The 13,392-nt window shown below is 33.1% G+C and overlaps 1 protein-coding gene across 1 annotated transcript in view; it reads right to left on the bottom strand.

Annotated features, from left to right (window-relative positions):
• Window positions 1-11,548: 11,548 nt before the first annotated feature.
• LOC106881454 (sortilin) overlaps window positions 11,549-13,392 on the bottom strand; it is a 53,738-nt gene continuing 51,894 nt past the window's right edge. Inside the window, exon 21 of the mRNA XM_014931842.3 lies at window positions 11,549-12,445. Within this exon, the coding sequence (XP_014787328.1) occupies window positions 12,431-12,445 (15 nt within the window). The 3' untranslated portion in view covers window positions 11,549-12,430. The remainder of the gene's footprint in view (window positions 12,446-13,392) is intronic.

Here is a 13,392-nt window from a genome sequence, read left to right on the forward strand (position 1 = left end):
TTTTTAGTTTGCTTCCTAGTCCAGTCCATGTAGTTCTGGGTTCAGTCCTAGTTTGCAGCACCTTAGGTATGTTTCTTCTAAGCTTCTTCTATTCAAGCTTAGTGAAATAAAAGTGGGTCGACTGAGACTGTCCAATGGCTTTGTACCTATTCTTATGTGGTGTGGAGAACTTGATTCATAACCTGCTTTAACACTATATCCTGGTTTTTAGATGCCTTGAGTGTATTTCACTCTGCTACAAGCATTTGCATTGGTTTTCCAAACTATGGATGACCCAGGTATTGTGCTTTTGCCCCTTCCTTTTAGTTACCAGTCTTGAAACCCTACAAAAGGGCCATAGGCGATGTTTTCTTTCTGCTGACTAAACCCACCACCACCACCACCAATAACAACAACAACAACAACAATAGTGTATATACTTTAAGTATGATACATAGATGGCTGTTTCAAATTCATGAGCATATCTAAACCTCCAATATTTAGAGATGATTTTTACAACGTATAGATGAATATGCAAATTTCCTTGTGTATGTTGCAAAGATTAAATTATTCTTGAAATATGCTGAATAATAACATTGAATATGCACATACTTTACATTTGACCTTGAAGAAGAAAATAGAATTTGCTTTGAATATGCAAATTTTCTATGAATACACAAACATTAAAATTAACTTTGAAGATACAAATAACATATTTTCTATTAATATGTAGGAAGTGGATTTCTCCTCAAATAGGTAAATGTGTATCAAGAGGTTTTACTTTCAATAAAGAGTGTATATAAACATATTAACATATTCTGTGTAATTTTATACTGTATCTATGTTCTTTAGGGATTTATCTTGAGTGTGAGGAAATTAGATTTTAGCTTCAATATGTTGAGCTAAAGAAGGTAGCAAGCTGGCAGAAACGTTAGTATGTCGGACGAAATACTTAGCGGTATTTTGTCTGCCGCTACGTTCTGAGTTCAAATTTTGCCGAGGTCAACTTTGCCTTTCATCCTTTCAGGGTCGATAAATTAAGTACCAGTTACACACTGGGGTCGATGTAATCGATTTAATCTCTTTGTCCCTCTATCTTTAGCCCCTTGTCGGTAATAAAGAAATAAGAAACGTTACCATGTTGGGCAAAATGCTTAGTGATATTTCGTCTGCCGTTACGTTCTGAGTTCAAATTCCGCTGAGGTCGACTTTACCTTTCATCCTTTTGGGATTGATAAATTAAGTACCAGTTGTGTACTGGGGTTGATCTAATCAACTGTCCCACTCTTCCTCCAAAATTTCGGGCCTTGTGCCTAGTGTAAAAAAGAATATGTTGAGCTAAAACTTGGATAATGGATTTGACTATGAATGCTTAGGAAGGATCTTTTACCCTGCTCATATTCACCTTGAACTTTGACCTCATATCTTTGCTTTTTTTGAAACATGGAAGCCACATATTCACCTTATCAACAAGACACCTGCTCCTGTCCCTCTGTCATACTTTCATATCCCTCAATACTATACTCCTCTCAGTGGGGGATCTTGCCTTGCAAGTACTTGGGAACCTCATCAGTGCTGGTGCCATGAAAGAAAGCACCCAGTATACATTCTGTAAAGTGGTTAGTGTTAGGAAAGGCATCTAGCTGCAGAAATCATGCCAAAGTGGACATTGGAGCTCAGCACAGCCCCCTGGCTTGTCAGTTCCTGCCTAACCTGCTTGGAAAAAAGGGACATTAAATTATAAAGTATTAGAGTGGTTTTCTGAGGGATATGCAGGAAATTTATTTTTGTAGAGTACAGAATATTCCTTAAATAATCAGAGAGTGATTTTCCCCCTTCTACGTAGAAAGTGAATTATACCTTGGATTTGATTAAATTTGATTTTAACTTATTATATGAATAAATTGGATTATAGCTGTAGTTTGACAAATGGATTTTAGTTTTATTATGCTGGTTTCAATATTTAATATTGAATGTAGTTTAACCTTAAATTTACACATGATGGATCTTTATACTCAATAACAATTCAGTGTATTTAAATTGGAATATTAAAAAAGGATATTAAACTTGTCTATACATAGTGTATATATTACTTTAAATAAACAAATTGGATTTTATCATGAAGAACAAATTTTACTTTGAATAAACAGAAAGTGCTTTTCCACTGAGAGCATTTCCTTTGTGCCTGTACATTATGATCCTTGCCTCATCAAGCATTTTCTATGTCGTATACTCCAAACACCCATCCTCCCATCACTCTCCGAACTATGGCACTATACGATGATGGTTTCACATTTATTCAGAGTATAGTCACTGTATAACACAACAATGTATATTTGTTATATTTGAAAAGTAATACAACATAGGAAGCATAACACTGTATTTTTGTTTATTTATAGCAGATGTGGTTGTGTGTTTAACAAATTTGCTTCCTAACCACATAACTTTGGGTTCAATCCCACTGTGGCATTTTGAGCAAATGTCTTCTACTGAAGCCCCTGGGCTAACCAAAGCATTATAAAAGAAATTGGTTGATAGCAACCAAAAGTGCATTGTATATGTAGTAAGACATAAATTTATTATTTTCACTGTAGTTTGAGACAGACACTGACCCATTAAGGTTAGTGTTGCAAAAGTTTCAAACATTAACTTCTGCCCAAGTCAGAGGCATGTTCAAAAGTAAAAATTAAGTCAGTTGCAGTAAAGATGTTGAACTGTCCACTACTTTCCAACTGCTCTCTCTCTCTCTCTTAATAGAGCATGGAAAATAGGTAGTGGACTGCTTGATGTCTTTAATGCAACTGACTTAACTTTTACTTCTGAACACGCCTCAGACTTCGGCAGAAGTTGATGTTTGAAACTTTCACATCACTAACCTTAACAGGTCAGCATCTGTCTCAAATAACTAACTTGAATTACAGTGAAAACAATAAATTTATGTCATATTACATATATATTATTAGTGTGTGTTTTTTTTTGTCTTGACTTTGCACAATAATTGTAAAGAGCATCTTTGTCATGTTACCAATCTTTTATTATAACATGTCTGGCCATGGGGATATATTGCCTTGCTTGGAAACAGGTGAGTGTTGGTGACAAGAAGGGCATCTGGCTGTAGAAAATCTGCCTCATCGAATTCCATCTGACACATGTTAAAATGATGATGATTTAGAACAATGACAGAATACGAATAGTTGATCCTTTATGAAGGGCCATTTATTATTGACATAGTTGATCTGCTTTGAATCAAAATAGTTCAGCCTTTCCCTGACCAGAGAACAAACCCTTATATCAGTGATTTTCAACCAGGTCCATAAGATTTAGGGGGTCTACATAAGCAAATTAGTAAATTGGGCCCACAGTAATATTATATGGATCCATGAAAAAATCTAGCTTTAGACGTATTTATTGCAAAAAAAACAGCTATGTTCCTTTCTCTGATGTTTTACACTGTTCAGCTTTCACAAGTGAATGTATAGAAAAACAAAATAGGAATTTTGAAAGGAGCTTCTATTAAACTAGTTTTATCTAAAGCCAGAACCATTGCTTTATATTAACAGGTAAGTAGCTTGCTTACCAACCACATGGTTCCAGGTTCAGTCCCACTGAGTGGCACCTTGGCCCAGTGTCTTCTACTATAGTCTTGGGCCGACCAAAGCCTTGTGAGTGGATTTGGTATACGGAAACTGAAAGAAGCCCGTCATATATATATATATATATATGTTTGTGTATATGTTTGTACTAGTATGTTTTCTACACCACCTGTCTTCGTCTTTTGTGAATTCTCACTATATGTATATATATATATTGAAAAAAGACTGTAATAGCAATGGTAAGTTTATTTATTTCCACCTGAGTTAAATATTTCCAAAACTTCAATTTGGGTTTGCTGAAAAGCTAAATGGCATCAAATTTTGGTCCGAGGTCAGCAATTTGAAGGGAGGGGGATAAATCCAATACATTGACCCCAATGTTCTATTGATAATTATTTTACTGATCTTGAAAAGTTAAAAGGCAAAGTCAAGCTTGGTAGAATTTGAACCCAGAACATAAAGAGTCAGAAGTGCTGCTAAACATTTTGCCTGACTTGCTCATGATTCTATCAGGTCACCATCTTCTATTGAAAAGCTAACTCAAACCTTTGAAAAAAGAAAATGAAATTTCAAGCATCATTTTATTTGATTAAAATCCATGGGTTTCCAAAACATTGTTTAGTGCCAGTTAAAATGTCAGCCAATAAGTGTAAGCAACACAATTCTTAGTTCATTTATCTTTTATTGTAAAATACAAATTAAGAAGAAACCCTCAAAAAAAAAAAAAAAAAAAAAAAAAATCAGGTAAGTAATTAATGTACACATTATATACCCTACCACAATCACCAAAATTGGTAAGATAATTAAATTAAAATGCTCTAAAACATATTACTAAGAGTTTTATACAGACAGTTGACAAAACTAAATATAAAGATCTTGAGTAAAAGTAGGTTCAGGTTTGGAAAGACATATACAAAGAAGAAATGGAAATAACTGCTTTCCTGGAACAATAATATACAATCATTCTGTTTATTACATAGCCACAAATATTCTGAGACTAGTGATTCTTCAAAGTAATCACTTTTCTATTTAGTCCAGACCAATAAGACAAGCAGAATCCAGGAATAAAAAAAATCTACAGACATTTCTTATAACTCTGTTCAATGATTTGCATTTCTTTCCAAAGTGTAATGTAGGTTAAAAATGGTGAATCTTTTGCTGTAATCACTTATAAAAAAAGATATTTCAGGATAACATTGTCTATACTTATTTGTTTGTTTTACTAGGAATATTTTTGAAGAAGAAATAAACATCACTATACATAATTTCAAACTGAATGAGGTTATGGTGGATTAGTGTTAAATCTAGTATTAGTGGCTGCAATAGATAAAGTGAGTTAATCAGATAGTTTGGAGTATAGGGAGGGTTTCTGATACTGAAAGAATGTTGTAACATGTTAATTATCAGTGAGCTCTGGCATCAAGAGAGCCTATTTAGAAGTACACACACACATACACAGATATATATATATATATATATATATACACACACCCATTATATACATATATATTAATGTTGAGTTATAAAAACAATTTAACATTAAGCTGAAGAATTACTCAATATTCTTTTTAGAGTACATATCTATGTACTTCTTTTTAAGAGTACATATTTTATAAGAGTGACAGCGACCTCAATGTTTATGCTCGCCAGCCTTATTCTCTCTCTCTCTCTCATATATATATATATGTGTGTGTGTGTGTGTGTGTGTGTTTCATCCAAGATTGAGACAAGTACCAATGTTCCATGTGGCAAGCCTGATAATTGTTAAGACTTCTCACAGCATAAAACCAATGGTAGCCTTGTTAATCCCCAAATAAAGAATATTTATCCACTGATGCAGTGTTGAGCACTCATTATCACTTTTTGATATTATACATATAATATATATGTGAGAGAGAGAGGGAGGGATACAAGAAATAATAAGCAGACAGATGGGAAAAATATATATTTACGAAAGGAAATTGATGAAACATAAATGTCTAAATGACTACAATGACACACAGACACAACAAAACACAGAAGACAATAAGCCCCAGTAGTTAGGTTTATTTCAGTCAGAGCTCAACTGGATCATACCTTATGTAGCTCAACTGGGTAGGAGCATTTCATTCAAATATGTACAATATGCGGCTGATGTGCTTCATCCTATGAGTTTGTAATTAAAATAATAGGGCTGTTATATAGTATCAATTATTATTATCATCATCATTATTATTAGTAGTAGTAATAGAGTTATGAAATTAGGTGATAGACATTTTAAAGAGAATATATTTCTTTAAAAAAATAATGAAGATAGAAAAACAATGTAGGATGGGGTCGGAATAAAACAACCTGGCATTGAAGTTATCTAAGATATAAGAACATTGTTCAGAGAAAGACTTCATTTTGCACAACACTTTGAACATTACAAGGCAGATGTATTGGAAGAAATGGGTTTGATATTAGTCACACTCAGTAAAATCATATGGTTTCTTTTTAGGTAGAAAATATAGAAATATATTATTCTAGATTGACTGTTATATGCGGAAAATGTAAAATTCTAATTAGGAGTTCTCACCCAACTTCTTTACCAAAATACAAAACTTAATAGAATCAACAACTGACTAAGAATTACGTAATTAAGATTTATAAACAATACCATTTCTTTCCTGCTGCAAATGCAAAAACACAATAAGCTAGACAATTGACACTTTTGAAGCAGATATCTTAACCAGTAGAGTGTAAAGACTTACAGCATAAATACATTGTATCAAAAAAGAGAAAAACAAACAGATTACATTAGAAAGTAGCAAATATGTGGTTTTGAAGGTTATTTTGCAACTACTGTATTTGATGGCCTACAAGACGCACCTTTTTTACCCAAAAATGACTTTAAAAATCCCCGTGTCCAATGCACTCAATGTAGGCTCAAAACAGTATGTATGCTTACGAAATGTGTACTGCCATCTATTGGTGAACAATCGCTAACGGTATGTTTATATTGAATGTGGATGCAATAAATTGCTTATAATTACTGGTAATAATATATAGTTATACAGGTAAATGGAGGAGTTAAAACGTTATTTTAGTGGTAATTCATTTTACAAAAGTATAGCCTAAGCTAGGGGGCATCCTATGCACTTGTGTCTTTTCAGCCATCAAAAACGGTATGTTGCTTTGGTCTTGGTCCCACTGCTTGGCATCTTGGGTAAGTATCTTCTACCAAAGCTTTGTGAGTGAATTTGGTAAATAGAAACTGTGTAGAACCCCATGAATGTATACATATTAATGTCTATGTGTGTGTGTATCTGTCTGTAATTGTCACCCCACCCCATACTGTTTCACAACTGGTGTTAGTTTCTTTATGTCCCTGTAACTTAACAAAAGGGACCAACAGAATAAGTATTAGATTTTTAAAAAAATCATAAATATGGGTGTTGATTTGTTTGACTAAACTCCAGCATGGCCACAGTACAATGATTGATACAAGTAAAAAACAATGCCAATAAAAAGACCATTAACAAACAAGGAGCATAGTGCAATGTTAATTACTAAAAGTAATTATTTTGTATTAGGTGTTTTGTGAATAATAATAATGTGATTGTTATAGATTTCCAATGAACCAATCACTGGTTCATTGCGTTTATGATTGTGAGCTTGACAAGAAGGCATCAGCTGGAGTTCCACAGATAAATATCACCACCAGGTATGTTTTTGTTTGAATATAGCAGTTTTATCAGCTTTTTTTTTGTTTTTGTTTACACATTATCAAAAAATACATACACACACATTAGCTGACTGCAACTTCAAGTTTAGTTTTTTTGGGTTTATTCTCACAGTCTGAATAAAACTTAAAGACGCAAAACTTGAAGTCACAGTCAATCAACCCCTGAATGTAATAAATTTAAATAGGTTTTTTTAAAAAAATCAAATTTAATAAACACGAGCCAGTAATGAGTCCTCTCATCAATAAATATTTGTTATTTGACAATAAACAACCCTAACATACATTATATATATGTATATATATATGTGTGCGTGTGTGTGTATATAATGGAGTTCCTCTACGAGAACCTGTGTTACTTTAACCTCTTTCCTCATACTTTAACCCTCCATCTAACATACATGCAACATCCTACCTCCCTGGGTTTGTTGATTTGCGAGCTACATGGTGACCTCAATAGTGCCAGCGACATGTAAAAAACACCCAGTATACAATGGAAAGTAGTTGGTGTTAGGGAAGACATCCAACCGCAGAAATTCTACCACAACAGACACTTCAAATCCTTGTCAAACTGTTCAATCCATGGAACACAGAAGTTAAATGATGATTATATATATATAGAATTATGTAGGTAGAGTTAAAACCCAATCAATGTCCTTTTGATGCACATCTGCTTATTCAAGTATTACAATCCAGTATGTAGTTGTTGTTGCTGTATTGATGTGAGGTATGAATTATTTGATTCTCTGCCTGAAGAATTTCTAATAGGAAACTTCTTACATGTCTATCCAACATGTCATGTACAATTTTGTGATTCCTATAAGTAAATGAAACATGTGTAATGGTGAATAAATAATACCAAAAAGTTTCCAGATTCCTGTTTACTTATTTTATACACACACACTTCTGCAGTTTCCATCTACCAAATTTTTCTCACAAAGAATTAGTCAGTTTGAGGTTATAATCAAAAACACCTGCTCAAGTTACCACAATGTGGAATCAAAATTCTTAGCCACAGCCAAACTTGCATCTATATTCATTAAAATGTTAGTTTCACAGCAAACTAAAAGAGAAAATGAATAAACAAGAGAAACCAAATATATATTTGCAGAAACTAAAATCATGTAATGGATCATGTAGATTTATGTCCAACATGACCTAAGTTGCGAGGTAGGTTTTCCAAGTCAAAATGTAACTGAGCTAGTGAAAAATATTACAGTAAAGCTGTTTTTCGTTTTCTGCTTTTTTTTTCTTTTCTAACTCATAAAATGTCACTTCATTTCTTAACAAAGATGAGATAAATATCTCTTTATTTTTTCCTTACAGTTAACAATGCCAGCACATATATAAATATAACAAAGTATTTAAACATTTTTACTGCACATGGAAAAATAAATAAATAGAAGATTCTGTGTTAAAAAATTAGTGATGAGAGAGAGAGAGAGAGAGAGAGAGAGAGAGAGAGAGAGAGAAAGAGAGAGAGAGAGAGATAGAGAAAGAGAGAGAGAGAGAGAGAGGGAGAGAGAGAGAGAAATGGGTGGGGTGGAAGGATTGTTATAATTAAAATTTGAAGATTAAGTAATGAAGAAGTCCAAATTCAATTATATATATATTAAATTGAATTATTCACACAAAAGTAAATGATAGATAACACAGAGGTCTGAAATCTAGTAAATATTCTCAGACTGAGATACTGCATCCACCTTAGAAATAGAAGGGAAAAAAAAAAGAGTAAGTTACTCAACTATTCTTCTGAGATGAGGAATTATTATGTTTTCTGTTTACATTACTTGGAGTGATGTCCTCATTTTGATTGTTGCCGTCACCACATTTCAGTTGTGTACACTCCAGCCTTCTTTGAGTATCTTGTAAGTGTCTTAGTACCTTGTTTGAGACTGAACTCAAAACCTCTAGGTGACTGCACTGCATTAACCAGTGCCTTTATCCATTACACTACAGCATAGCTATGGGCATTGGTTAAGGTTCTGAGTTCAATCCCAGGCCCGAGCATACACAGCTAAAACATAAAAGCAACAAGATGGGGATACCGCTCTGACTAATGTAAACAGTCTACATACATTACTGTTAATTGGTATAATTTAGTAATACAGTAAATTTATCAGTCTTCTAAAAAAAAGCATTTCAAATTTGAGAACTTTTTAATTCCATAGTATTGTAGCAGGTTCAGTGCTTTTTGTCATAACAACATAATAATATTGATATACAGATTGGTGTATTTAGAGCAAGCCTATAAAATTATATTTATCTGGAGTATAAAAAATGTAGAAGAATAAAAAAAACAGTAACGAATAAGAGCAAGAAAGTAAGTTAACCCTTTCGTTACCATATTTATTTTGAGATGCTCTGTGTTTCTTTCAATTAATTTCAAATATAACAAAAAATTTAGTAAAATAACTTAGTTATCATTAAGCTAGTGTTAGGAACATAAATTGTCATTAAGGTTTGGTGGAAAATTTTAATTCAAAACTTATGAAAACAAGACATTTGTACTACAGGGCCAGAGGTGGTTTCAGCCAGGTTGGTATCGATGAGGTTAATGTTTTCACTATCAGTTAAGACTAACATTTTCTGACTCCATTAATGTTTTTAAGTTAAAGCATTGATCATCACACAATCTTATTTCCCTCCTTTACAATTTATCAAAATTTACTATTAGGCAAATTTGAACCTTAGCAGGATTGGAACTTTAAGTTCTAAATTCAAATCCTACTTTGCCTTTCATTACTCCTGGGTCAGTAAACAAGGGGTCGATGTAGTCAACAACACCCCACCCTCAAATTATTGGCCTTCTTCCTAGGTTAAAACCTTTTATTCTTGGTAGAAGTAGTAGTGGTAGTGGTGGTGATAGTAGCAAATGAAAAAGAAGAAAAAGACGCAGCAGTTCTAGAAGAGGTGATGGTTGAAAGTGAAGAGAGGCAACTGAGATGTTTTTCACTAACTAGTTTGGTACATCATTGTTCTAAGTCCAACTGCCACCAGAGATTACATTCTGAGGTCAATTAAATACTTAATGCCTACAATTTGCACAAAACTGGATTTGCAATATGTCACAAGAACTGACTGTTAACACAACTAACACTGTTGATGATTACAACAGAATATATTTTATCAAGAAACAAAAGAGAGCCTGTTAATTACAAAAAGCAAAAAAAAATTCGTTTATTATGATTGCAATTATCATCTGCACAGATGCATCACCCAAGATTATATGTTAGGACTTGGGCTATATGGCTTGTACCATATTTAATATCTACTCATTTATTGTCAGTCTTACTAGGATCAGATTGTCTTTTTTTCAGACTGGTTAAGAAGACAGTGCATGTAAGATGCACCAGCCATCTTCAACCAAACAATAACAAAAAAAAAAATAAAAAGGGTTTTGTATAAGATAATAAATGATTAGTCAGAAATGTTACAGTGCTGGATATACATCCTGTCTTTCAAATTTTTAATTATGCTGTCTTAACCAGAATGTGGATATAAAGTGATATTAGGAAACGGAAAAATTAAACAGATTGAAATGTTGTACAACATGGTCACAACCTACTAAATGAAACCAGTAAAAGAATAAAATAATAATAAAAATGATTTCAAATTTTGGCACAAGACCAGCAATTTCAGGGGAGGCGAGTATATTGACCCCAGTGATCAACTGGTACTTATTCTATCAACCCTGAAAGGATAAAAGGTAAAGTCGACCTTGGTGGAATTTGAACTCAGAACATAAAGACAGATGAAAGCATTTTGCTCAACGTGCTAACGATTCTGCCAGTTCACTGCCTTGAATATTATAATTAATAATAATGATAATATCTAACTGTACCAAGTCTTATAATTCGCAGAAAGAGACCCTGTGAGGCCTTTGACAATAGGATGCTGTCTGCTCCCACTGATTTAACCAGAGCAATTAAGATCAAGAGCTCTGAGAAGTAATATATAATAATAGTAAAAATAATAACAAAAGGGATTAATTTTTAGAGAAATTCCAAATTATTACTAGCTACAGCCATGAAATATCAAAGCAATGAATACAAACATACTATGATATTGATGAAATATAGCTTTTTTTTTTATTAATTAATTATGAATTATATAATATAAAAAGTACTTAAATTTAATAAATATAGAGTAAACAAAAGTTGAAAGAAACAAAGACATTTGTGTTTAAAGTGCGATGGGAGGAGGGGAGGGGCAGAGAAGAAGAAGAAGAAGAAGAAGAAGAAGGAAAAAGCCAAAACTGAAACTAAAGTCGAACAGTTTTAATTACTTTTATTTATTACTCACTTATTCATTCTCTTTCAATAAATATATTTAAATGGATTTAATAATTCATTAATTTTAAAATTAGATTTCCCTAAATATCAGTATATAGACACCAGTTTCAAGCCTTGGGAAAACATTTAAAAAAAAAAAAATGATTAACAATAGTTTATTATGTCTGTCTGATACTTCATCGTTGATGAAATGTGCAGTTTGAGAAAGAAATCTCAGCGGTAAAATACATAGCAGTTTAAGCAAACATATTGCAGGAAAGCTCACCATTCCCATATAATTAAAACACATCATTTACATACATTAAAAAAAAAAGTTTGTTAGTATATTTCTGTACAAACACACAATCATACACTTATTCAAGAGACGCATTATTAATAGGTATTATGAATTACATAACATTAACACCTGACTATTGTTTCATTTTTATATTTTACATCCATAGTCCACTAAAGCCAAAACAAAACATTGATATTTAACAAAGAAACAAAAAGAAATTGATGAAAATGGTAAATTTGCTGTCAGACTTTTAGATCAACAGAAAAAAAAAAGGAAAAAACAAAACACGAAATAGACACAAGAAAAAAGAAAATAAACAAATAATCAGATTTGTACAAGTGCCAAATACAGGTAGAAATGTCCAATTTATAAGCACTGGTGACAGATGCCTTTTTACAGTGAAAATAGGAGCAGAGATCAAAATGGCTTGTATGTTTGGGCATATTCCAAGCAGCAGGAAATATGAAAATGATGTTGGCTTTGAGAAAAGAATTAAATCAAAGTCAAAGAATATATCCCAGTCAAGTGTTTTCATTTTTCAAGAATATTTAAGCATTTCAGCTCTGGAACAATCTAAATCCTTTTATTGAAGTAATTCCTGCAAAAATAGAGAAAAAGAATATATGTTAATCAAAAGTTGAAATAAGTTGTAAAAGACACGATTTCATTTCTGTAAAACCAATGTCAGTTTGGCAAAAAATGTTTGTGTGACACTTGAAGCGGTGATGTACATTAATAAACTAACTTTAGATCTATTCAAATATGTTTGGGACATATTTAACCTTGTAAAGAGGTATTTTCACTGTGGTTTGTCATGGAAGAGAAAATTTTCTGCTTGAGACAAAAGATGCTAAAAATAACAAAGTCAGTTCCAAGCGCCACCTATGGACTGGTAAATTAATTTCTAGCTTCTTAGCTGTCTTCAGCACCAGATACCAAGCAAAGCAACTGTGAAATGATTGGAGGATTTTACTTCCTTCTAAGTCAGAAAAAAGTATCTACTGATTGCATGCACACACACACACACACACATCTCACACAAACACTGTAACTTCTGCCAAATAATAATCTTTTCTACTACAGGAACAAAGTCAGAAATTTGGAGAGATGGGGCTATTTGATTACACTAATCCTAGTACATGGCTGGTACTTATTTCATTGACCTCAACAGGATAAAAGGCAAATTTGACACCAGCACATTTAAGAGTACCCTTCAATCATTGGACAATAAACTATGCTTGCGAAGTCCTGTTGAGGCAAGTGAAATCAAAATTGCTGACGTGGCCGATGACAGTGCCGCCTGATTGGCACCCGTGCCTGTGGAATGTTAAAAGCACCATTCGAGCGTGATTGTTGCCAGGGCTGCTGACTGGCTCCCATGCCAGTGACACGTAAAAAAAAAAGCACCATTTGAGCATGGCCGATGTCAGTACCAATTGACTGACACTTGTGCTGGTGGCATGTAAAAGCATCCACTACACTCTTGGAGTGGTTGGCGTTAGGAAGGGTATCCAGCTGTAGAAACTTTGCTAGATCAGATTGGAG

Source organism: Octopus bimaculoides, chromosome 4, assembly GCF_046866305.1.
Source record: "Octopus bimaculoides isolate indiv1 chromosome 4, ASM4686630v1, whole genome shotgun sequence".
In the NCBI taxonomy this organism is placed as follows: domain Eukaryota; kingdom Metazoa; phylum Mollusca; class Cephalopoda; order Octopoda; family Octopodidae; genus Octopus; species Octopus bimaculoides.